The 26,982-nt window shown below is 40.7% G+C and overlaps 1 protein-coding gene across 8 annotated transcripts in view; it reads left to right on the top strand.

Annotated features, from left to right (window-relative positions):
* ntng1a (netrin g1a) overlaps positions 1-26,982 on the top strand; it is a 146,015-nt gene that overhangs the window by 85,607 nt on the left and 33,426 nt on the right. For all 8 annotated transcript variants that reach the window (XM_032551307.1, XM_032551306.1, XM_032551308.1 and 5 more), the window contains exon 4: positions 19,735-19,907. In XM_032551307.1, coding sequence (XP_032407198.1) covers positions 19,735-19,907 — 173 coding nt within the window. The remainder of the gene's footprint in view (positions 1-19,734; positions 19,908-26,982) is intronic.

Genomic DNA, 26,982 nt, shown 5'->3' on the forward strand with positions numbered 1-26,982 from the left:
ACATTCTCCCTACCGCTCTCACATACAAACGACGGGATGAAAGAAGGATGGATTTCTACTGCTGTGTCTGTGTTTGCTGAATTGCCCTTTTTCCAAGACAATCCAGCTTAAATGTATTGTACTTTGCTTTGATAAATCCCCTACCATTTCTTTTTTTCTTTTAAATATTCCTCACACAAACAATACCACGTTTGTTTGTCTTGTTTTTTTTTACTGTGTGACTGAATCTGGTGCAACTCAAGCAGATGATTGCCTTAGGAAATCCCCGCCGGTGTAATTTAGGGCGAATGCGTTAAAAACCTAGCAATTTAGCATCTGGTCATTGAAGCCTGCCGTGTTGCCAAATAGAAAAATGAACAATATTTTTGGAGTGTCGCTGGTTAAAAAGAAGCGTCACAGAGAAAACAGCCTTCACCCCTTGGATTCGGCAAGTGTCCATTCGAACAAAAGAAATAAAAGCGTTTTCGGAGCGCCAAAAAAGGAAAACAAATGAAGAGATTAGTTTTGCGTGCATCCCTAAGCCGCTGTGACTTTATTTTTTAGCCTAAATATTTCTGGGTTTCATCTGAAACCAAAAATGGATAATTTTCTTATTCCGTACTTATTGATAACCTGATAACCGGTCATCCTTTAACGTGATATATGCTTCAAACTAATGAGGGACAGTTCAAGAAGTCCTTAGTCACCCGGTTCAGACTCCGTATTAGTCAGGGGCTGAAAAATGACACTGGTACCTAATTATACACACAATTTCTGAGCACTAAGTCCTCGTGTGTGTCTGCATTCTGACTAAACGAGTAGATTACCTTGTCAGAGCAGGATTAGGAGACGCTTGTTCCGCCGCAGCTGAAGCCAGCGCCTCAGAGTTTATGGATCTCTCTTGATCAAAGCGGTAAAGGCCGCGAGCGTGCTGCGGGTTTATCTGGAATGAATGATCCCCACCCCCCCGCGCGCTGCGGACGGCCACATCGTCACACTGCTCTCCTGAATTCACGAAGCGGTGGCAAGGGATGGTGGGAATCTCAAAATGCACAATACACTTAAATTATGCGTGGTAATTAAAACTAAAAGGACTGCTCAGGTGAAGGTGGTGTCATCAATGGGACAAAATTCATCTGTTCTTGGTGTTATGGTGCATAATTTTTAAATAGATAAATAAATAGTAAAAGCTGTGCGTCATGTCCTTTTTTTTTTTTTTTTTTGCTCTTTTACAATTCAATGCTCATATAGAGCAGACACAAGCTGACTCTTCCCATGGGGGAAAGATGAGCCAATCACTTTCTCAACTGGAAAACAGACCAAAGAACCTTTTTTATTTGTTGAATGAAATGACAGGATGTGACAAAATGGATGGAAATCAATTTTTTTATTATTATTGTTGTTATTTTTTTCAACAATGTATCACTAATAGTGTGTGGACTTCTCGTAATTCTGTACTTTTCATCTTCAGCTTAATACGGAGACTCAGGAATGAATTATTCCACCTAAACATGCAATCCACATTTTATGGCATATTATATCCATATCTTGGAAGTTAGCGTGTTCCTCTAAATATGTTCCCATATTCCAAATAGTGTTTGTACTGAGATCATAGGTGGGGAATCCACAGAGTCCCACTGCATCACAACCAGGTACATTGCTATTTCGGGGTTTTTATTCTTTCTGAAATGAATGAATTAAAAACAAATGCTTTTTAACAACTTTAAAATTTGTTGAGGTTCACCTTTTCACGAAACAATTCACAAATAAAACATTCTTTTAGGATTTCAGGAACCATGGTTTCTATCCCCAGCAGTCATTGGACACGCATAGAGGCAATTTTGAGAAACTAATAAAATCAACAGTTATTATTTGCACTGTTGGAGGAAGCTGGAGCGCACAGAGAAAAACCACACACACACACACACACACACACACCCAGGACTTTCTTGCCGCGTGGCAACAAGCTTACGTCGTTTGTCTTTCACAGAAACAAAGGAAATCTGATGGCAGCGCGAAAACAATGCGGCTGCACAACATCATCCCAGAGCTACCTAAAGGTTAAGCTCAAGCAAAGTTAAGTGATAAGACACCATGTCACAGCAGATAAATCCACGGAACATGCACTAGATAATCCCTCTCTGTTTTTCACGAGTCAGACGGAGGCACGAGAAGCAAAGTCACAACTGACAGACTTTATCAGCAGAGGAGAGGAAGAGGAAGAGGAGTATCTTAACAAATCCCTTTCTCCTCCTTGGGATTGAAGAGGCGTTCCTTATCGTTATCCCCCTTTCACTTTCGAAGATAAGGCTGGCAGTGAAACTTGATACAGCACCACTCCAACATTTCGAGCGATACATTGCTGATACAGCAGATGCGTGTTCGTCGCTTTGATTTCTGCCACACTGAGTTCGCCATTATTAGAAGTCAGCGGCGACAACGAAGGGAATATGTTTCCGGCCGGAACGACGCATCTCAGATTTGACCCACATGACAAGGAACTTCACGCTCCGTCGGCGCGCGGCGTTTTCCAATGTCGAGGCGCTCTCATGAATATGTGCCGGGTTGTTAGCGAGGGGTGCAGGCGTTTCCTGAAAGCCTTTCCACTGTGGCGAACATTCGCACCCATCTGGCGTTCTGTGAATCCAAATCTGCTTTGCATGCATTCCAATTTAGAGTTCCCATACACCTATCCACGTACACACACTGTGCACATTTATGCTTTTCTAGTAGGCTTGCGTTGGGAGGACAATTAGCAGAATATATCCTCTATTTCTGACACCAAATCCGGCTTTCCAGCCTCGGCTTTTAAAAGTTTCAGTGACCCTCGTTTTTTGGTGCCTATCAGGCTCGGGCCGATCTCTCAAATCGTGGTTAAATTACATAACGAAGAAAACATATGCAGTCAAATAGCACTTTAGTAACTTACATCTAGCATGGAAACAATCCTACATAATTAGTTTCACAATACATGTCGGCAATGCAGCCATAAACGGAAGATGTCTGCAGATATTCACTCGACCGGATCTCACGAAGTGGATGCGGATGCCGTACCGTGTCCTTGACTGCTACTGCTGTTCAATAAAGTTTTGTTTCAACAACAAAACTTTGCTAGGAACACATAAGGGCAGGCTTTTTAAATGAACTTAGTCACTGAAAACATAATATATACAACTTGGTAACAGAACAGTACTGGTGGGTAACTGGTAACTGTTCATTGAAACAATGAGACCGTGTGTGTGAAACACGCCACTGTTGCATCTGATTTAGCATAAATCTTTTCCACCAGTTCATCGAGGTCACCAATTCATTTTTTGCCGATGATCTTTCTGCACAGAGATCAGGCTTTTTAAAAACCCCTTTTCTTCCACTTGCCATCCACGGAGCACATTCAACATTCATGCGGCGAGCCATTTCATTTAAGGAGCAGCCCCACCACCCGCCCTGACGGAACTTCTCCCCGTCTGCCGCGACCGGAGCCACCCTCGTAATGGGCCCTCCTGTCGAGGTTTCATGACTGATCCCCTGGCTGACCTCACATTCGGCTGCAGCCTCCTCGCCGCCACACGGAGACTTGAGTGCCGAGTTTTTTTTTTGTTTTGTTTCGAGTGCTGGGAGGCAGCTGGCGACGATTCGACAGCGAATAGCATTTTTAAAATGTCATCATGATTTCATTGTTACAGGATTCTAGCATATGAGCGTGAACACGGCCTGCTCTGCATTATGATGAGGGATTTTTTTTTTTTTTTTCCCTACTGAAGGTCTGTTTTTCCTTTCACCATGGGCAAGCAAGGCTGGAAATATTCGAAGTAAATTCAGCCAGCTTCTGTTGTGATCTTCCATCTTCCATTTCTTGGAAATACATCCATGTTGGATGATTCATTGCTGGAGCTCATAACTGATGCTAACATTCGGCACCAGACGACTCAGTGTAAGGACAGGGTTTATGTATAAATCTGGCGGAACGTTTGGAAGTTTCTCAATGAAAACGCTTGGCTCCGTGAATTTCGGGTATTTTTAATTCAGAATGCTTATATTAGACATTTTCCTCAACGTCTGTCTTTTTTATTTTATTCATTGTTTTGATTCCATCAGACGTCGCTTCCTCCCATCCCAACGATGGGATGGTGTTTTCAGATTTCCCCCTTTTGTAACAACTGTCATTATGGCCAAAAATGCAATTTTAGTTCTAACACAACAGAGAATATGTCCACCAAAGTGAAAGACTTTGTCCTCTTTGTTCTTTCAGCAAAAGCCTTCTTCCTCTCCTGCGGCTTTTCAGATCATGCTTGACTTTTTTTTTTCTCTTTTTTTTTTTTTTAGAGGACAACGACTCTCTCAAACCAACTTCAGTCAGCATCTTTTTAGGCTGTTTTGCTTTATTTTGGTGTTGAATTGATTTGTATATTTCACACTAAAGCATATTCCATACCGGGACATATAGCTGTTTAAAACCCTTTTGGGGTCTGAGCTTATTTTGGCTGTTTTGCAGACTTTTGATGTTTGCCTTTATACAACACCATACACTTTCGCTAACTTTTTTCAACGTAACTTTCCGTTTGCGATTTGATAATTATCTACTTTCACTAGAACTTGCTTTTTAAACACGAGCACAAAATGATGTGAAGACCTACATTGAAAAAGAAAAAATACAGTTTGTTGAAGGAAAAAAAACAAAAACATTTTGGCTCAAGAATGATTTTGGACCTTGAATAACTTTTGAAAGGAAGCATATAAAGGTAAAACTGTAATACGCCCAAACTACATGGAAATATCTCTCATAATAAACATGTATACACATGTATTACCCTGTAAGATGTAGCTCTTAAAAATATTTGTACATTTATTTAGATATCTTCTATTTCCGGAGCTTCAAATAACATGAGGGTCCTCTTTGTTTAAGAGACTTCCTCAATTTATATTTGCATAACTATAATTTGATAAAAGATTTTAAATTGTTCAGGTTGTTATTATAATGTACTTGATGAATTGTGATGAAAATGTAGGCACTAATATTTTTATTTACAACAGGTAACAGGACGCCTGCCTGTATGTCTTCATGTGATGTAATGAGCATGTGCCTTGATAGGTTATTGACCATTGGCAGAAAGATGAAACAAATAAAAAAAAGTTGGACCAAATGACTCAGTAATTTTCAATTTACTAGCAGGAAGTAAAAAGCATGTGACTGTGACTTTTATTTAACTGTTTCTAGGAACTTTTATTGAAGACTGGCCCATTTAGAGCAGTCAGCTCACTAATCGTAGCCGCAATGTCTGAGTGGATTTCATTCATTTTAAACCTAAGTAAAGCAAATTTCTGCATTCTTGTTAGCCACAATGTTTTCCTGTGACTTTCTTTGTCGCTCCTCTCTAGAGCAGGAGTTTTATCCCTTGTTAACGTTCCTGTGACAACCCGAGATAAATTTTTCCACTATAAAGGCTTTCACAAAACACATTTACCACCCTACCAGGGCCAGCATCTCCTCTGAAGGCCAGTGTGTCGGAGCAGACTGCACAATCCGCGGCTGGAATTTGAGACAGGTGTTGCTACTACAGTTCTTCATATGGTTATGGTGCATTCACACCAAACGCGTTACGCGCGTCTAGTACGCATCCAACAATTCAAGTTCGACGTGTGCACTTTCAATGCAGGCGCTTGATGGCACGTTCACACCAAACGCGTTTTGAGCGTCAGGCGCGTCTGGTTTATATTGTTAATCCAACGAAGGCTATGAAGGAGGTGGTATGCTCACCAGGGATAGCATTCATGCTGGAACACTCTCTTGGTTTCCCCCATAATTGTAAATGTTAGTAATGTTACCTCTGTGGATCGTTCAACCCGGAGTAACTTAGCTGTACAGAGCTAAATTCAGAGCCCAAAATCTCCCAGAGTTGATTGCCATATATTTTTAAATAATGTCTCAGTCTTCACGTAGAGTCTGACATGCTAAAAAGCCATGCAGCCATCAGTCAGGTGTCCCACTGAACAAACCATGTTGGCATGGGCGACATGAAAAGACGGCCTAGATGGAGGGGGAAAAAAACACCATATGGCTGTCTTTCCGTCTTGCATGCTGAAGCAGCTACAGGATCTCTAACAGACGGAAAAGTGTTAACAACGTCACCACAGTGTCTGTGTAATTCACCTGGTGAGGCTGTGGATCCTCGCACAGCGACGCTCCTGGCGTGACAAGATGCCACGACTTCTCCGGCGAAGTATCTGGTGCTGATCCCAAGACAGCAGGAAGTTATGGTAGAAACCCATTGACAACGGGTTCTCTTGAGACATGGAAAGCGAATTATCATCGGCACGATGCAGATCGAGATGTTTCAATAAAATAGCAGCTGAAAGGCAAAATTGTTGAAGATAATGTAACTTAGTGGAGGACAATGAGTCAGCTATTATACTAGGTATTGTCTGAGGATGATGAGGATGGGAAGGGTTTTGTATATGACAGTGACTACATAAAGTGGACAATGTTCAATCTGGTTAACTTTTTTAAAGTTAGTATTGAGATAAACGTATTCCGGAGGCCTAAGCAACAAGAGTTTGTCCCTTTGACTGTTGGTCAATTGTTCATTTTAACAAATTTAATGAGTCAAGCTCATTAAATTATCAATCGATTTCCCTAAAGTATTTTCCTGGACAAGTAACTTCATTTTTCTAATTCAACTAAAGGTTTAACACTGGAGGCTACGGAAGTGTTTAACTGCAAGAGCTCCAAAGTCAACTCAGGGGTAGTAGATCCTCGTTAAAACGAGAAACTTTCTCGTTATAAAGAGATGTATAAAAATATGTTCCTCTTGCAGATTGCAACTTCTTAAAAAGGCATAAAGGGGCTCCCTCGGACTCTCCGTCTTCTCTCTCTCAAGCGTCCGGTGATGTGTTGCCGTCTTGCTGTTACGACCTTCTTCATTTAAACGAGAGCATATTTTGTTTTAATGGCGACATAAATCTCATTAGAACGAGGAAGCGTCTCATCCTAACAAAAACTCTCTCATGTTAAAGAGTTTTTATGTCGTTATAACGAGATGTTTCTCTCAGATTTATTTCATATGTATGTACAACCTTTCCTAAGTAGGTTTTATGGGGGTTTTTTTGACGTATTTAACAGTTGTTGGGTTGGAACTTTTTTACAAATGTTTTCATTCTACTAGTAGAGACTAGTAGTGTTGCAGATTGAAGGTCATACTGAAATACTTTCAGAAGCTGGCAGAGAGGATCATTTATATATTAAAATGCCAAAATTGACAGCACACTCTCCCACATGGCTTATTGCATATGAGGTGACTGTATACATTGAATATTTATTGCTGTTATTATATTTCTTCCTCAATCGTACTCTCTTATGACAGATAGATTCTGACTATTCTGAGTTGTTTATGCTGTTTGTACATATAACAAACTGAGACATTTCCTATAAAATATACACTTTAAGCATTAACGTAACTTTCCTAGAGCTACATATTTGGCCATTAACGATTTTATGACTGCAGTTTGCACACATTGATAATTTTTTTTTCCCCCCCAGATGTTAACTCAAATAGAAGTTTCACAATTTGCAGTAGTTTGTATATAATCACACGTCAGTCACAGCTGGCAATTCGCAAGCGCTTTCATTTTGCTCTTGAATATTCTGTTAGCCCGCAAATGAGCTCCTTCTAATTTACATCAAAGCATATGTGCAGTTATGAATGACACAAGATAATGTGTCACTTTGTCCATTTATGCTAACAATCACATTTTGAGTCATCGTACAGACACTTAAACCCAGGCAAAATAAAAATTGGTACGTCACTTTAGGACATGAAAATGTTATCATTCTGACAATAAACATTTTGTGTAGCAAATTAACACCTTGTAACCAACAATTTTTATGTTCTTATAACATAATACTTTTATTGTAGTGATAATGTTACTATTACAACAATATTAGTATATTACAATCATATAATATTTGATTGTAATATCATACCGCTTACGTTGAATTGAAATGAAATCCTTATTCATTTTGAACATGTCAAACGTCTCCTCCAATTATGTCCCACATTATACAAATTTACACACCTAATTTTTTACTCCATGTCGCAATTACTCTTTCCAAATTACATCTGTACAATAAATTTATTATCACGCAATCTCTACCATGCTTACTATGAACGGTCTCCTGTTTGTCTGATTAAAGAGGTTTTCGCTTTAAAACATGATGCCTTTCATAGGTAGATTAAAACATATACTTACCTAATAATGAAGTTGATGAGATTTGGGCGTTACTCATCAGCTTGAGCAGCGTGGTGATAACCATGCGTACGCTGAGATGGAACTTCAAACACACTGAGCTGCACTGGAGGAGGAATGAGCCTGATCAGATCAAAATGGCAGCATTTCTCCTTTATCAGAAGCTCCATGGATCCAAATTGCACAACGTGAGCTGATTTCACACAGAGCACAGCGAGACATTTAGAGATTCATCCAGGCCCGTACAGGGGTTGAGCAAAGACAAAGTTGGCAAAAGAATAATAATAAAAAATAAAACTTGTTGACTGTCTAGAGATGTAGCTGTTAATGTTAACATTTCCTAATGTGAAATGTTTTCTGTTTTCAAAAGAGATATGATTGTTTTAGCAAGAGCATTTTGACAACTGCAAAATTAACGTTCATACAATATATTGCAGAACGTAAAATGTTCTTTTTGTTATAATGTGACAAGTATGTTGTAATAATGCAAGAGTATTTCCTTAAAACATGGAAAGTGTATAGTTAGAACAATAAAGGTTTTGTCTGATAACATGACATAGCTCTACGTTGGTTTTGCTCTACACTTCAGTATCATTGTGATACAAAAACTGGCTCACTGGTTCAGAACTAGCGTGTATTCATAGCAGCGTCTACTGGTGGTGGTGGTAAAAATGTACATTTTTCAAATTAAGAGTCCAGGAACACTAAGCCTCCCCTCAGGCAGTTATGAACTTCACATTGATGAAATGAAATTGATGAATTGATTGCGAAGAGAACTGCTCGCTGCCCGACCAAAGCTCTATGAGCAGATTTAGTTTTAAATTGGTTTAGCCAGCAACAAGTTAAACGTGATTTTATTACTCCATACTTTAGAGCCTCACAAGCTAATGAAATGATTCTCTAAACCCAAAGCCAAGGCCAAAGGACAGAAGAACCCTGTTTGTTCTCCGTATTTCCTCCTCCGCTTTTCCCTTGCACTCACAGCTGTGTCCCCTTAAAGGCATTCCTCACAACTCATGTTGGTCATTAATCAGCAGGTGGTCACACAGACCCTTATTTTAGTCACTGCAAACATTGGGTTTACCAGGGGATCTTGTTATCACCAAAACAACGCACACTGTGGCCACCAGAGCTACTAATGACCTTCACCGTGGGTTTAAGTGAAAAAAAAAAAAGAGATATCTAAGTGTTTCCAACAGTAACCCCTCGGCTAGCTGGGAAAGTGCCAACATTTTCTGTAATTACACCTGCTCTTTGGGCCTCACCCCGGTTTCAGATGGAGGTCCTCAGTGGGCGAAGGCATGCAAAAAGTCTGCTTCAGACAGAGGGATTAGGTTACACTGAAGGCGGTTGCCAAACCTCAGTGGTTAGTTGACACTTTCAGGCAGCGTGGAAACAATTTGAAAGGTTTCATGATTTTACTGACCTAATGAAGCAGCTTCCTGTCTTTGAAGCCTCGTAGTGGAATGTCGAACGGGGGAACGAGTCGGTTTTGCTTAGTGGACGTTGACCATGCAGAGAATTACTGTGCTTCAATGTAAAATATTAAATCGGTGTAGGGGTCTTAAAGGGATAGATTTATTTTTTCTGTGGCGGTTTGTGCGTAGTTGGTGCAAAGATTTGTGTCAAAAAACATAATTTCACAATTGCATGTCATGTCTCATGACCAAGATTTGGTTTATCAAATTTAAATTTACTTAAGTTTTTATTATTATTATTATTATTATTATTATTATTACTATTATTAGGAACTTTTAAGGAATGTGTTAGCCATTCCATCTAGGATTTGCAGATGTTTTTGTGAATCTCTGGTTTTGTGATGCTACTTTAGAAATATTTGCAAGCAGTTTTTCAATGTTTGTGCTCATGTGTTACGGTAAATGTCAGCTTAGCTGTGTTTCCATTACAAATGTGTGTCGATATCCCGCCAATGTAAAAAAAACAACAACACAGTTTTGCGATTGCGGTGTTTCTTTTAAATAAGAAACGAAATCAAAATCAGAGTCATTAAGCCATGCTGCGCCGTCTTCCCACATACCACTTACTGTCTTCTTCTTTGTCTTTTCCGCCAGTAGTAACGTCCGGTTGTTGATCACAGGACTCATTGTTCCCATTGTAGTTTTGCAAAATACACTAATTTCGAAAAGACATGTTTCCAAGAAACAAATTTGTTTTCGCAATTCCAATTCGAGCAATGGAAACCCAGCCATTCCCTCACACACAAACCGATTCAGGAGAAAAGCAAAGCTCGTTCTCTCTCGCTCACTCATCAGTGCAGCAGAGCTCTGGTCTCCAAAACACCTTCAAGTTCCCGCAGCACCGCTCTCCCAGTGGATGGAGGTTTCCCCCAAACCTCTCCAGCCCCACTTTTTACTCGCCGTGTCTTCAGGGAGCTCTCTCTCTCTCTCTCTCTCTCTCTAGCCGAGAGCAGCATCAGCGAAGGCCCGGCCCGGCCCGTCGATTCTATTGAACCGACTTGGCGTGTCACAGGCGGTAAAGACCTCTTGATTGACTCCTGCTTGGGTAGCATGTCCAACTGCATACATTAGTAATGCTGAGGGTTCAATAGATGGATTGCTCAGACAGATTGATGCAGGCAGCAGGCACATTTACCACGGTGCACCGAACTGGAGTAGAACTGAACCTAAAGAGAGGTGTGTTTCACTGCAGCAAAGTCTTGGATTAATTCATTTATTATTAAGTTCCTAGTATACATGCATAGCATGGCAGCTGGGTCTCTATTGCGCGCTCCAATTTAAACCCCTAATTGGTAGCCTAAATGTGTTCCCTTCCACATCCCCTCTTGTTAACAGCAGTGCAGTCAGGCATCGCAGCCGAAGGACGGTAGACTGTTGCAGCAGGTTTCTGCAGCATGGAGTAAATTTTGGAGGTAATTTTCTGCCGCCAGAGCATTCAGCGAGAATAAAGAATAAAACAGAGCTGAAGGTGATGTTGAGCACAATAAATATTCACGAAGGTAGAGTGTTGTGCCAAAATAGGAGTTTGGCTTTGGCTGAGAACAAGTATAAATAATTACTCGGGGCAGTTATTAATAAAGGCAGTAATTTAGATCAAAATTAGAGAGTCGGCGCACCGCTTGATTATCAAGAAAACAGCCAAATAGTTTAGTCTCAGTTATTGTTGAGAAATACCCGCCTGGTAAAGCCTCGCTTTTGAAATTGTGATATACCGAGGCATAAGCAGAGCACTGGCATAGATTCAGCAGCAAGATACAACACATGTATGGGATAAACACAGACAACTTCCAATATACTGTACATGAGTTTATTAACAAAAAGTTTAACATTTTACTCACTTAAAGACAATTAAGCTAGTAACACTCGACTAAACTGCTGTAGTAAGAAGACAAAATGATGAAACTAATAAACTGCTGAAAGTAAAAACTGCTAAAATATTGACTTGGATATAAATAGAACTAATAAAACGATGGAATGAGCTCACAGTTCAGCAGGAAGTGTAAATGTTGAGAAACAAAGTTTATTTTTGAGAAATGTGGAAATGAGGCTAAAATAGTTTTAACTAATTGAGAGTAGTCGCATCAAAACCTGCTGTGTTTTCCTCACACTGCAACACCAGAACTGTGCAGCGAATGAAACACAGAATAACTCAGAGAAGAGTTCAATCGTTTGGCCAGCTAAGCCTGTGTAGGAAACCGTTAGCTGCTCGGCTAATTTCATCTTCTGGACAAGTTTGCATCCATCAACTTTAAACTAACATTTACATTCAAACCAAATGAATCCAAGATTTATCCTTAAGGAGAACTCGAGAAAACTGACCAATTCTTCAACTGTTTGAGAAGGGAAGGGAATGACGGGTTTAATTGGGGGAAAGTTGGATGCTAAAGCCTACCCCTGGAGAGCCGTTGGTGAGATCTAACACCTTTTTCCCTGGCCAGCACGCGCTTCGGGTCAGTTGGCGAGAAACAGAGAAGACAATTAGCAGAGAGCAGGTTAGCTAGCATCAGTGTTGTATAGTAACGAAGTAAAAATACTTCACTACTTTACTTAAGTATATTTTGGAGTACTTCATACTTTCCTGGAGTATGAAAATTTTTGATGACTTTCACTTTTACTTCACTATATTTCCGAACTTAATTGCGTACTTTTACTCCGATACATTTTCAATGTGTGGTTTAGTTACTCGTTACAAAAAAGCGAGAGAGAGAAACGCAAGTGTTTTGACCCCACCTACTGATTAGCAAGTAGCAAGTAGGCTACCGAACAAAGTCCGTAGCCTGCTTGCCTGGGCTGGTTCATCACCACCAATAGGATACTTCTTCTTCTTCTTCTTTTCTATTATGGCGGATCACAAGCAACTTTAAGGTGCATACCGCCACCTACTGTACATGAGTGTGTAGAAGCATTACTTCATATCTATTAAATTATACTTTTTAATTTTGTATTCTTAAGATAAATAAACAATGCTTTCCTTAATTTGTGAATATCTGTTATGTTTCCTTCATTTCCTAATATACCTTTAAGATTCCATTCATGCCCCATATTTCTAACTATTCTCTTTAATTCTTCCCTTTCGAGTTCATTTGACTTACAGTTCATCAATATGTGTTCTACATTTTCTTTCTCTCCACATCTCTCACATTTATCATTATTTTTCCTCCCTATTTTATAAAGCATGTCATTTAAGTAGGTATGACCTACTCTTAATCTACTAATTATTATTTCTTCTCTTCTGTTTCGTTCATTAATGCTTCGAATTCAAACTGACTTTTGTACTTCATATAATCTTCTTCCTTTCTTATCTTCATTCCACATTTTTTGCCATTTCTTGATTTCTTTACTTTTAATTAGGATACACCTGTTTCGCTTCTCCCATTAAACACAAAACAAGTCTCGCAATCAGTAGCAGTCACATGGAAATTCTATCTTACAAAAACTCCCCGTCCAACTTGAAGAAACACATCGAGGTAACTTCTTATGAAATGGTTATAATCCTCCTGTTTCAGTAACTATAGCTTGGTCACTAGGCACTACTGTATTGTGAAATCTTGACCATAAATGAACTTTGTTTGGCATTGTTTCAGTTCCACACGTGGTGTATTTAGCTTAGGCCTAATGTTGACTGTAGCAGGTTACCTAGACTCCTCTGTTCAAGGGGGGACAGAAGCCATAGCAATAGCAATTTAGACTAAATTTAACGAATATAGGAAAGGCATGCAAGTTCAAAACCAGGTTTACAGATGCCAATAAGCTGCATTTCCCTCCCAATTCTTTTTTTCTTTTGCATAATGACCAGTTGTGTGCACCACCTACTGACTGTAGCATTGACTGATTCACTGATTTGTGAAGTAGAGTAATCGTAACAGCTCTTTTTCTTCATGTTGGCCGCATTTTCTGTACTATTTATTTTTCTCATTTTCAGCACTGACCTTACTTGAAGGGAAAACTTAAGGCTTACAAAAACTTTGTATTTTCTGTCCTGGAGGGTATACTAAGAAGCTGGTTCAGTTGTAAAGCAGGTTAAGTTAACCTTGTGCTATAGGTAAAGCACCTAATTTTCTTAACTAAATGATGCCTGCAGGTATATCTATTAGCAGGTTTAATTTTGCCTGCACTTGGTTGGGTACATTATTTTAAGTGTATTTGACAAGTTTACCAAAATATAAAAAATGTCATTCAAACTGCATTTGCTTTGTTTTACTTTTTACTTGTACTTTTCATTACATTACTTGAGTACATCCATTTTTACAGTAATTTCCATACTTAAGTACAAGAAGTTTCAAATACTTTAAGACTTTTACTCAAGTAACATTTCAGTCAGTGACTTGGACTTTTACCAAAGTCATATTTTGGAGAGGTACTTGTACTTTTACTTGACTCTGAGATTTCAGTACTTTATACAACACTGGCTAGCATGCTGATTCACTGTAAGCCACTACAGAGTTGTGTGCCGCACATCAGCTGGGAGGAAGAAATCAAGAGTATGTGGTTGTAGAGTTGCGTCCTTAAAAAAAAGATCAGAGACGGCATCTTTCTCTTTGTGTGTAATTATCCGTTATGTCAACAAGAGCTTACTCTACTTTTTTCTGCCACTCTGCAGTTTTGTTTTTTTTTCATGGATAATTAAGCTGTAAATACCTCTGAAGCACCTGCCCTTCACCACCGTCTGCCTCCCTCAACCCCCGGTGCTGAATGCAGACATGTGGCAAAAAGAAAAAAGTGCTTATTATCTCACCGTTTGACCTAATTGGCTTGTATATGAAAACACCTGGGCGCTTCATGGAGATTTAATTGCTTCACTTATTTAACACACTTACAGACCACGTTGGCTTTAGTCTGCTCAATTTGTTGGGATCAGCAGCTCGTCTCGTCGGGGATGTTGTAATCTTGCACTGAGGGTAATTGCTATTAATTAGCGGTTTGTACGTTTGGCTCTGAGCAGAAACGGAAACAATTTCTCAGAATTAAGTTGCTTACATATAAATGCGTCACTTAAAACCATTGTTAGATGGTTTCATTGATTGGTCAAGTGGTGCTCCAAGTATATGGAGTGAAAGTGAAAAGTGTTTTTTTTTTTTTTTTTTTAAATCAGTGTGTATGGGATATTCGAAAATAGTAAGTCATATTTTCATGTTTAGGAACTACATTGAAAATTAAGGAAAAAATATGCAGACTTTACAAAAAAAATTTTAAATAACGCACAAGAGAGGACGGTGTAATTACACACCTCTTAGTCCATGCTCATCTTGTTTATGGCAATTTAATGAAGTCTTTGTCCTTATTTAACTCAGATTTATGCAATGGCAATTGGACCTCCTTAATGCATAAGTTCTGTTGAAATTTGCCCAAAATAGAAACTAATAGTGAACTTTGTAGCCACCTGTTTACATTGTGTGGTTTCAACTTGCATTTGGTATCGACTGAACCATATTGTGGAAGCTTGAAATGAACGATGGCGTTTGAGAAACGCTCAAATTTTGGAGTGGCATAGTTGCAATCTGGAATTAAATGCTGTGGTATTAAAAATCTCCGATGTGTCCAAAAAAAAAAAAAAAGCCCAACATTGTTGAATTTAAACATTTCCTCAAGAATAAGTGGATCAAAATTCGTTGACAGTGTTGTAAAAGACTCTATGCCTGTTATGTGAAACACTTGATGGTATTTGATGCTGCAACGAGTGACACAAGCAGTTATAAGGTTTAAAGGGTGATTACTTTTTCCAGATTTGGACTGTTTTTTGCATGTATTTAGGGTGCCAAAGTGGTAAAATACAGTTTTAAGAAAACAGTATTGATATTTCTCACTATATTTCATGAAGACACGGGTACCCGATGACAACACCTGAACAGAAAACTGGTCTATCATCATTCTCATGAGTCTTTCTGCCACATTTACCGTTTATAGAAGTAACCCCAGTGTGAGGGCAGGAAATGACCTCAGACTGGGGTTTTGGAAAAACTTTGTGTCTGCTTGTTTTTGTTTGCTGTTGCTAGCGTCCTATAGGTGAGAAGGAGAAGCCGCTGTCTGCAGCTACACGTGTCAGTCAGAATCCCATTACCGGAGAGGTCAAAGACAAACTGCTCCAGGTGTGGACAGTCTCAGTGGACAGCTCTGCTCAACCATCCCAAGAAGGAAAAAAAAATAAAAATTCCACCTGTCCCTCACATCTAATTGAGAACTTTTATCAAATCCAAACTTCTGTGAAGTCATTTCATTACTACCACCGTTGGTGTTATTATTACTATATTACTCCACCAGTTTTGCATTGCGAGCTGCCTCCCTGGTGGGGGAGTTTCATGAATACATATCAGGATCTTTAGCTCACTGGTGGTTATAATGCCTTGAGCAATTTCGCTTTGAGAGCGCCGCACAAAAACAAAGACGGTCTTGGGCGACATGAATATTCATGAGCTGGAAATGCCGGAGCAGAGTTTAAAAGGCGGACTAAAAGGCGGATGGAGGGAAAGAGAGGCGAGGAGAACGACACAAACTGCAACAGCGGTGCTGTGGCTCTCTCTCTCTCTCTCTCTTTTTTTTTGAAAGAGGAGGTGAAGACGTAACATTAAAAGCCCCGTAGGGGGCGGGAGTGGCTGTTGAAATGCTGTTAGACAGTCGTCCGCTCGGCCCGTCCTCGACGCGGCCGCGTTCAGGGAGCGGCTGCGTGATCGGAAGCATAACTGCGCTGGTGGCTACGAGACCCCGCGGGCCTCACTGGCGGCCTCCATCATTATGCCGGCGGCGCTATCATTCCTGGACGTTGATTAAAATGTTGCCGATGTTGAAAGAAGCTGAAGGTTAAACCACAAAGGGCGCGCATGCACCCCTACACGCGCGCACACACAGGCATCCCTCCCCCCCAAACTCTGACTTCTGCGTGAAAGCCCAAAGCATCTCCCTTTGACTTTATCTGCTCTGCCTGAGCAACTTTTTCCTCAATTATGCTCGCTATGTCTTACTGTTTAGTTAATATTGCTTTGGTAAGCTGCAGGGGATTTTATCTTTACACCTAAAGAGTGTCATAGTCAAGGTGACCTTCAGCAATGACTCCAAAAATGGCGACAATGATCTCTAAAAGTAAATCCTCGTTTTTTGGTAAATGTTTTTTTTTTTTTTTTTTAAAACAAACAACTTCCAGAATCTACATTAATAAAAAAAAATTTAAAAACATGACAACGAAATGCATGAGCGCATGCATTGACATTCGTAGGGATACTGCACCAAATCGCGCCAGTCACAACAAACGTCTGCCAACGTGAGCGCCAATATTTTCATGTGAACCGAGTAATAAATCTCAAAATGTCAGCAGACAAAAGCGGACGGCCGAAATGAACGCCGCGGCCTGCTTTCTGTATCTGTTTACCTTCGGCGAAACTGTGATTTTATTATTATGGATCGGGAGGGCAGGACTTCTGAGCTGTGCAGAGAGCGGCGGGTAACATTAGATGCGTTGCAGCCGGAGCCAATATATTTGCATCGTTCTGGCAGCATCGGTCAGCTTTAGGTTGGATTGCATTTCATCAAATCCGAGTCCTTTCCCTTTTTGCCTCCTCCATTCCTGTCGGGCTCAATTTACCGAGGACTTAAATAAAACTCAAGAAACAGAGCCGCTCCTCACAAACTACGCAACGCGCCCGGAAAGTACGGCTTAAAATAAGGAGATGCTAATGTGCTGAAATTCTGTAGTACCTCATGCATGTGAGAACACACACATTTTTAGATACAAATCTGAAAGTGAAGGTTATGCATATCTTAGTAAATACTTTGTAGAACTGATGACTAGGGCATTTTTATAACACTTTCTCAAATCCAGAGGGAAAATGGCAAAAGTTTAGTCAGATTGAATGAACGGCAGTTTTCAAGTCTTACTACAGATTCTCAATTAAATTTGACTCTGGACTATTAGTAGGCCATTCTGACAGTAAACTGATCTTTTGAAACTCTGCAGGATGCTTAGGGTCTTCATCCTGCTGAAAGTATCTCTCACAGGTTTCCTCTACAATGATCCTCTATTTAGCTACAGACATCTTACAACAGACTCTCAGTTTTCCTATCGTTGCTGAGGAACAGTACTGACACGGCTTCATCCGTGTGTTCAGGACGATGTGCATTGTTACTTTGAAACCCCACGTTGCATTTTGGATGTGGCTCAAGAAGTTCAGTTTCGGTCTCATCTGAGCAGAACATCTTCCAAACGTTTGGCGCTTTCCTTACACAGATTGTGGCAAACTTTAAAGACGATTCCCTTTAGATTAGATTAGTTGCTTTTTGCCACAATTTCCTGAAATCCAGACTCTTGGCGTGCATGACTAATATGTGTCCTATCAGCAGTTTCTCCCATATGAGCTGTGGATTTCTGCAGAGTCATAACTTCCCTTTCATCGCCTCTTTAGGATGTTAGATTGAACAGTGCTCTGTGAGACATTCAAACCGTACGTTTTCACCGGTTCGTATCCTAGCTCTTATTTCAGTCTTGACAACAGCATCTCTCTGCCCAGTCTGCTGCGTTCCTTCATCCTCGTGATCCTGTTTGTTCACTAGCAAACCTTTGACGGGGATCTCCGGCCGTAGCCTTCGAGCTCTACAGTCCTGCGGGTTTTTAAATGCCTCCTTGCATCAACACGGTAGATCTCGAGGATTAGGGCTGGAGGCCTCCACGGAGCATTTGAAGACATACTGAGAATAAATTTGACATTTCTAAAGCCAGTTCATTTTATTTAGTGGGTAGCAAAGTAAAGGGAGCGGTTGGGCTAGAATCAGAAGGAATTTCAAATTTTTCAGATTTTTATACGCAAAGGTGGGAAACTAATTTTTCAAATGCAAACGTCCTTCACTACTTTATTCTATTTTATTACAACAATAACAAAAAATCCCCAATGAAACATGTAAATGTTTGGGCTGGTGCTACGACAAAGTCCAAAAACGAGTAATGAATATGTTTACTACCCATTGTATGGAACACCATATATGATAAAGCATTCTTCTAAATATAAAGAAATATGTATTTTCATCTGCCTTTACCTGGGAAGTTGACCTAGCATGTTGTTAGTAATGAATATATTAGTATGACCTGCCCAAAAGGAGACGACATGTGGCGTGAGAGCACACTCAGGTTGATACAGATCTTTATTCAATTTAACAATTCAATTTATACTTCTAATTAAGCACAGAACCAGTCGGGAAAAACAATTAGCATTCTGAAATCAGTTGTTACAACTTTTGTCATGCATACTTTTTGTCGTTTTGTTTCGCAACTCTCGCTCGTGTCTCAAAATTCGCCACTTTGCCCACGAGCACTTTTACGAAGCTTCGAGCCTCATGAATTAACGGAGCAGAGCTATCCGCCCAGATTCATGTAGCTACGGCGACAGCTGAATTTCCCAGGCTTATTGATAACCAGAGTCTCTTGGTGGAGGCAGGATTTAGCGCACCTTAAGGGAATCCCCTCCTCCCGCGCCGGGTATATGCTCGTGAGATCTCATCTCGTGTTAATTTGTCACCGAGGAGGTACTCTCACCGTTAGCCCTCCGGCTAACTCTGAGCTATTCATTGTCTCCTATGGCTACGGGCCTTTTTTGTTCTCCGAGAGATTGTTCCACAATTTACATTGCCTTGCTTTTTTTCTTTATTTTTTCCTCTGCTTCCACCTCGCTCTGCCTTGACTGTTTGGGGTTTTTTTCCCCCCATTCCCTCTCCTTTTGACTGTGACAATTACGCATCCTCCTGTGGGACAATTAAAAAAAGGGAGCTGGCTTTCCCCCCGGCAAAAAGGAAAGAGACAAAGGAAAGGGATCGAGGAAATAATGATGCTAGATTTGTTTGTGCAGTCGCCCGTCTCCTTTGAACCGGCGCCTCTTGATGTAGCTGCTGTGTTGTTCCAGCGCCACCAAGGACGCCCTGCCTTTCAGCCCCACTGTCCGACAAAAACAAATAAAAGCGCTCTTCGCTCAGAGACGCGAAACTTTTCCCCACCCCGCGTCAATGTGGTTGTCCTCTTTCATCCCGCGTTCCTGAACGCCTCCTCTTCCTCTCTCGACAGGTGCAAATGCAACCTTCACGCCAACAGCTGCGTGTTTGACAAAGAGAAGTTGAGCTGCGAGTGCGAGCACAACACCACCGGGCCTGACTGCGGGCGCTGCAAGAGGAGCTACCAAGGGCGAGCGTGGAGTGCTGGCTCCTACCTGCCCATTCCCAAGGGCACGGCTAATATCTGTGAGTACGAACACACATGCGCCGCAACAAACCCAGAAACATGTTAGCTCGTCAACATGTAAGGGAGGGGGCCGCTGCACATGTCAGCAGCCTTGATCTGTAGACTTAGACTGACTTTATTGTCATTTTGCATGCACAGGGTGTATACAGAACGAAATTTCGTTGCATATGGCTCAGGACAAGGTTTTGAGGTTCCAATGTTGTGAGGTTACTCCAGAATAAAATAAAATACAGTATAAAATGTGAATATAAATATGAATATAAAATATAAAGTGCAGGACTGACAGTAAAATGGAAGTTACTTAGTGCAAGGTATGAAGTGGAGACCAGTTTTTGAGTGCAGTCCAGTTAAGCAGTTCAGCAGTCTGATGGCAAGTGGGAAAAAGCTGTTTCAGAACCAGGTGGACCTGCACCGGATGCTGTGGACCTGCACCGGATGCAATTACTGTAGAGTCACATTCAGATTTTCTTGCTACGAAAGCGGCGTCCACATCAGGCTGCGTCCGGCCAACACTGGCCGTTTTATTGCGAACACATTGTCTCTACTTTTGAATCTGGTCAAACGTAATCAGCATCATTAAAACCTCACCCAGACTTTGATATTTCCCCCCCTACTTTTTCGTAAAATGGTTCTTGACAACAAGGCGACTCACTCGGGTAAGTCGTCGGTGAATAGTTATTGATGCTTTTCGTTTAGACGTCAAATTATGGTGGAAACGTGAGAAGTCTACGTAACACTCATTAACACTCAATGGAGTGCCACTAGCACGTCAAGTAGGATCGTGGTGAGGCATGTCGGCTTCGTAAGCTGCATTTTCTTTTTAATATTTTTGAAACTACCTCGACGAAAAACTGCTGGATTTTCTGCCAAAAGTTTAATTCCACAGAAAAATGAGTAGACAAGTGACTCTGCGAATTCTGCAACATGGCTTTTTTTTGCTGAATTAATCAAAGTAAAAGGGGTGAATATCGAGTTTGTGTTTGTGGGAACTGGAAAGAAAGTGATCATTTTGAATCATGTCATCCAGGATGCTTTGCTTTGAAACGACAACGAGAACCAGGGTATATTCCAAGTGTTGTTATAAGCCACCATTAAAGAAGAAGAGCTTAAAATTGCAACAAAAACAAAAAAAGAAATGTTCTGACCTGTGACTCACCGTTTTCTTGAGATGATGCATTCAGCAGAGAAACTCACCCTGACACGGAGGAGGGAACGAGAGCTTTACACCCAAACAGCAAAATCAGAATTTACAGTATAACGATCTCCATTTCCCCCCTTTTTCTCTTTCCCTCCCTGGAGCTCTTGCTGTCTTCCATTCTGTGCCCTCGGAGAAAAATAACGTTTGCTCTTCCGTTGAAGCAAACGGAGCAAGGACCGTAGTGTCAGACTCCACATCCAGCAGTTTGGTGCTGCTGAAGTGAGTGGAGACCACTTTATCTGTACTTACGTAAAGAGCTTTTTCTATCAGTCGCAAATGAGGGCAATTATGGCCTCGGTGCAAACACTCTTGATTAATAGATGGCCTGCTTCTTAGTCACAGCACAGCAACTGGTGTGTAGATTTAGTCCGGCGTGGGCGATTGGTGCAAACACGGCTCCTGAAAACATTAGATTATCGTTATAAAGCACTCAAGCGACACGCTTAATGTTTTTTGTCGCTCATTTCAGAAAGCGAAACTCGTATTTTGAATAGATTTCTTATGCACGATATTGGTGATTGTAGCATGCCTATAGTGAGCACTACCAAGTGTAATGTCTCAGGACATTTTTTATCACGAAACTGTAAAAATATCCTTTGGTTTCGGGCAGATAGGAAAATATGCAGCAGATGCCAAATGCCAATTTGAACGTTATTGGTTAAACATTTGGCCAGCTGCTTGAAACCCATCACTGTGTCGGTGTTTCGTTGTGCTGCCATGTACCCAGAATGGTGCCACGGTTGAAAAGTCAAGCAAAGTGGCGTGACAGTGTATCCAGTAACGCAGGAGATTAAGAATAATTATATTTTTTGGAAGACACTTTTTATTGTTTCACAAATAAAATAAAAAATGTGAACTGCGATATCTTTTAAACTTATCTAAATAGAATAACTACATCCAGGTTTGATTGGTCCAAATCTTGTGGGATTATTTTTATTAATTTTTTTTGCATGCTGCATTCTAATTTTGAACTTTAACCAAAAGAACAGTTCATTTTTGTGCATTTATTCACAGCTTATAAAGTTCCAAACGTTTTCTCAAAACAGTGTTCAGTGAATCATAATGGTCAGGTCAAAGTCTTTTAGATATTAAACTCATAGATAACTCATCACAAACAATAAAACACACATTGACTTTGCTGACTTCCTGAAGGCGGAGTTTGAGAAACAGCAGGACTTTGTTCTAGAGACAGAGCCCCAATTTCAAGGCTTTCTTTTAAGTCCATATTTGACATATATATACAGCATTTTTTTTATAACAACCAACGGTAACATAGTTAATTTATCGTGCCATAAAATGATTCTATTTGGCTGGAAAACACATAATACCGCCCCTTTAAATGGTGAAAATCAGCTTAATTACTTTGTTTGCTGGTATTTTTCCCCCCCTTGCTCTGAGAACATCTCCATGCTTTTACAGCCTCTGAACGACATGACATCTGTCTACTTTACAACAAGACATATTATTGCATTTTAATATCGTTATACCTCTAACTTATCTTTTTTTCTTTCTTTTTTACCACCGTATTATAAAATCACCCGAGCAGAAGCTCCAAAACGGTCAGCATTCCTGCCTTATATCAGCCAACAAAATGACAGCTTTAGGTTCAAATATGCTCCCAACTTTCATCCCTCCCACCCCCCGTCTCTTTATTACTGCGATTTCTGCCTCCCTGCCTGGGGACTCGCAGCTCGGCCGCCGGCCACCGATGACTTATTCCCCCTCCCCGAGGATCCGCGTTATGAGACTTAGGGAGGGTTAGTGAAATAGCCATAACCACAGCCTGGATTGACAGCACATTATTAAAAAAAAACCACAAAAAAAAACGGACACACATTCATGCACAGGTGCTCAGCCAGACCTCGGCACGGCGCAGGCACACACCCTCATAACCACACAAGAGGCACGCAGACAAACTCCTTTGGCCCTGCCGGTGATGAAAAACAGTCCCAGTGTAAAAGCGCGTTATTATACTTTGTCTTGGAGGAGGCAAAATCCATAATGTAATAACGCTGTGAAAAATCTATAGGAATGCAAGGTTTCCCTGCTGAATAGAGAAGAAAACACACAAAGCGGAGGGGAGAAAGAGAAACGAAACGAAAAAAAGAGGAAACGTTATGTGCTGTGCTGCAGTCGGTGAAAGTCTCCCTGCGTTTGCGCCAAAAGCGAGCGAGCGAGCATATGGCCTCTCCGCCGAGGCAAATTTGTCAAAGATGAAAACGCAATTAAGATTTAATTTCGTCTTACTATGCCCATCGTGTCGTCTGACGGGATAAGGAGGTCAATGAATCATCATCTGGAAGGGGGTGTGGCACTGGAGGGGGGTGGATGGTGTTAATGTGTCACCGCATAATGGGGCTGTGTTTGAAACGGGGATCTAAAGAGTGACAGGGAGCGAAATGGATGGCGGAGAAGGGAAAAGGAGGGGAGGTGAGCATCGCTCTCTGTCACAGCTAACTCGGCCTACAGGGGGTTGGGTGGGGTGGCGGTGATGGTGATGGTACGGGAGGGCGGGGAGGCGTCGCTTTCTCCGTCTGTAATGCTTTGCCCACACCGCCGCACGCCCACCCGCCTCTCATCCTCGCTCATTTTCGCTTCCTTCCTCGGGAGAGAGACAGAAGGAGAGGGATCAGTTGCAGAATTAACCGTGGCAGTTCATTTCACTGTACGACTGAAGGGAGCCGAGGTAAACGGAGGCTGGCGTTCGGGTGGAGGGGGAGTGGCTGTTCACCTACAGAAACTCGATTTCCGGCGGTGGAGTTTATCCTGGACATCGCTTCGAAACCAGACTGTGTTCACCTGAAACAGTTCGGCTCATTTTAAGATCGCGCAGGTTGTCGACAACGCACACAGTTGAAACCAGACATTTAGATACATACATGTTTTTTTTCCCCCACTGACTACTATTAAACCCCAACGAACTTTCTTCCACTTTCTCATGTTTTTTGGAATTGTACATTTGGAAAACCAATTGACGCTAACTTCCTGGCTGATGTCTGGAGATATTGGAAGGTTCACTGTTTTGCCTGAAAATATAATGTCATTATGGCTAACACAGTTTAGTTTCATCTCAGTGTATATAAGCTTCTGATTTTGAAAGAGAAAAAACACAGTTTCTGTCATTATTTCTCCATCTAACAAACAATTTCAGTAGCCCTGAAAGTTTTGTGACACGGGATGTCACACTGTGAGAAAAAATGCTGATGTGTCTTTTTAGTTGGTGTATGTAAATATCTGGTCTGATATTCTCTTTTGTTAAACACAGCTTCTTTCAAAGTCTTAAGATTGGTCTGAAATCTTTTTTTTTTTCCTCCAACATATTAGGCAACTGATCATTCGAAAGTTAAAACATTTTTTGGTTTAAACTAACTATATTAAACTCCAAGGACGTTTTAGTCAAACAGGAATTGGCCGCCACTTGGGGGCACCACTGCCCATGTACTGAAAATTTTCTGCACAAATTCCTGTACTGTTACGCCCCTACCATCCATCCATCTGAACATGTATTCACCTTTCACACATATGAAGATAAGTTCTTGTGATAGAAATGAAAGAAACTTAAATACTGCGACCTCTCTTAACCTGTAAACTTGCTGCATAATCACAACTCTGTGAGCATTAAATTTTTGAGATTATTTATTAACGCAGCCTCCAGTCATAATGCAATCATTGTCCTCACATAGTGGGTAAATATTAGAGTTCAACATATACGCTTGAGGCTTACCAAAGGAGTCTTTCTAGCCAATGTTTATACTCTTTACACATTCTGCACCCCGTTTCTGAGCATCCAGTCCTCTCGTACGTCTGTGTGGCGACTAAACGAGTAGATTACCTCGGTAGAGCAGGATTGAGAGACCCCGGTTCTGACGTAGCTGACGCCGCAGCCCACGACTTCATAGATCTGTATTGATCAAAGCAGTAAAGGCCCCAAGCCTCAAATAATTGATCCCCTGCACACCAAGAGCAGCCACATCATCATCATCATCCTGCTTTTTCGCCATAGTCCAGGCGAGCATCACAAGACGGAGCGCCGTCACATCAGAAGCCGGCGGACACAACAAGAAGTAAAAAATACCACACAGCCGTCAAAGAGCACTTTGGTCTGGTGCTAATAAACAGCTGCCGGCCGCTGAAATCTGATTATCTCTTCCTTTTGTCCAAATGGGAGGTGTTGGTCTTGTTGTTTGGCAGAGGAATTTCAGCGGTGAGATGAGATGCCGGATGAACAGAAGACTTTATGGTATAAAGAAAATGTGTCTTTGTGTTGGCATTTAGGTTCTTGTAAAGCTTTTTCAGTTCATCACAGCTTTTTTGCCACAAAAACCTGTGATGAATTTCATCGAACGGGGACTAATGAACTCTCAAGGTGATCGTTTATGTCAGGATTTACTAAACAAACCCAATCTAGGATGCTTCAGCGGAAAAATCTGTATAATTTTTTTGTATCTTACCTCTCTAATAATTTAAAATCAAGACATGTTGATATGAATTTTATCTTAAATTAACAGTTTCATTTAGAGATACAACAGCCAAGCTTTTCCTGGCCGAAATTGGTTCCTGTTTCTTTTTCTGTTGAGCTCTGATTGGCCGATTTCTGTTTTAATTGAAACCATTTTTTCCCCCCCTCAAGTCATGAAGGTTAATTGATATAATCAACTCTACGCTGTCAGGCTTATCCTAATGAAACTTTCACCAGAACCAGAACTAAACACGGAGAAGCAGCAATCAGCTTCTACGCGCCACAGATCTGGAACAAACTACCAGAAAACTGCAAAGCAGCCGAAACACTGAGTTCCTTTAAATCAAAGCAAAATACCACACATTAACTGGAACATTGATCAATATATTTGGTGTGTAATGAGGATTTTGATAACGGAACTTGACAAAATGTGATGTTTAGTGCTTGTTTCAATGTTTTTATGTCAAACATTTTAAACCACCTTGTTGCTGAAATGTGCTATTCAGATAAACTTGAACATGTCCTGTCAGGCGTTCAGATCAACGAGCTGACAGAAACAGGATAGAAGACTCCTTAAACGTTTCATATTTTTTTCACATTTCTCCACCAGCCGCATGAATGAGAGTTTTCTTTAAAAAAAACAAAAAAAAACCCCAACTTTGGTCCAAAGAGGCCGCTTGGAGTGATCTGCAAACATTTGTACGTTACAGTTCGGATCTGATGTTTGCTTGCTTTCCTAAGTATCTATCAAAGCATCACTCTCTGACCTTTATTTAATATTTCATTAAGCTCAAAAAGTGCATCAGAGCAAATTCTGCTGGTTAATGTGCGCGCAGACAGAAAGCTGTACAAAGTTCAATGGAGGTTTTAAATATTTAAAAAAAAAAAAAAAAAAGGAATATCGCATATTCAGTTTTTGACTCGCCAAGAAAATCCGGCTTCTGATTTCTGCTTTATCTTAAAATTTGTTCTTTTGTTAAAGTTTTAGAACATTCTTTTAAAATGCATTCAAATGACTGTGTTTCATCCCCAACGTAACGACTTGGTTTATGTTTTTACTCTGTTTTTTTTTTCTCCCCCTTGATTTATTTGGGCCTTTATTTTACCCCAATTCTGTTCTCTGTAAAACTCAGTGACTCTTGTTTTTATTTAAAAAAATTTTCCGTGCATCCTGTCATCCTGCTCCTCCTCCTGCTGCTCTCCTCCATTATTTTGCTCTTTCTCTACCCATTCTGGCACATTTGTTCTCGTCTTTTTTTTATTTCCTCTTCTCCCCCTACTCCTCAAAACCCCCAAACCCCCCAGAGAACTAGCTTGTTTACACTTTCTTTTCCACGTCTCAGAAGTGTGCAGCTGTGACGCTAATCTTTCTTTCAAATGTATATATTTTTCTTTTCCGTCTATCTTTGGATTTTCT

This window comes from Xiphophorus hellerii, chromosome 21 (assembly GCF_003331165.1).
Source record: "Xiphophorus hellerii strain 12219 chromosome 21, Xiphophorus_hellerii-4.1, whole genome shotgun sequence".
Lineage (NCBI taxonomy): Eukaryota > Metazoa > Chordata > Actinopteri > Cyprinodontiformes > Poeciliidae > Xiphophorus > Xiphophorus hellerii.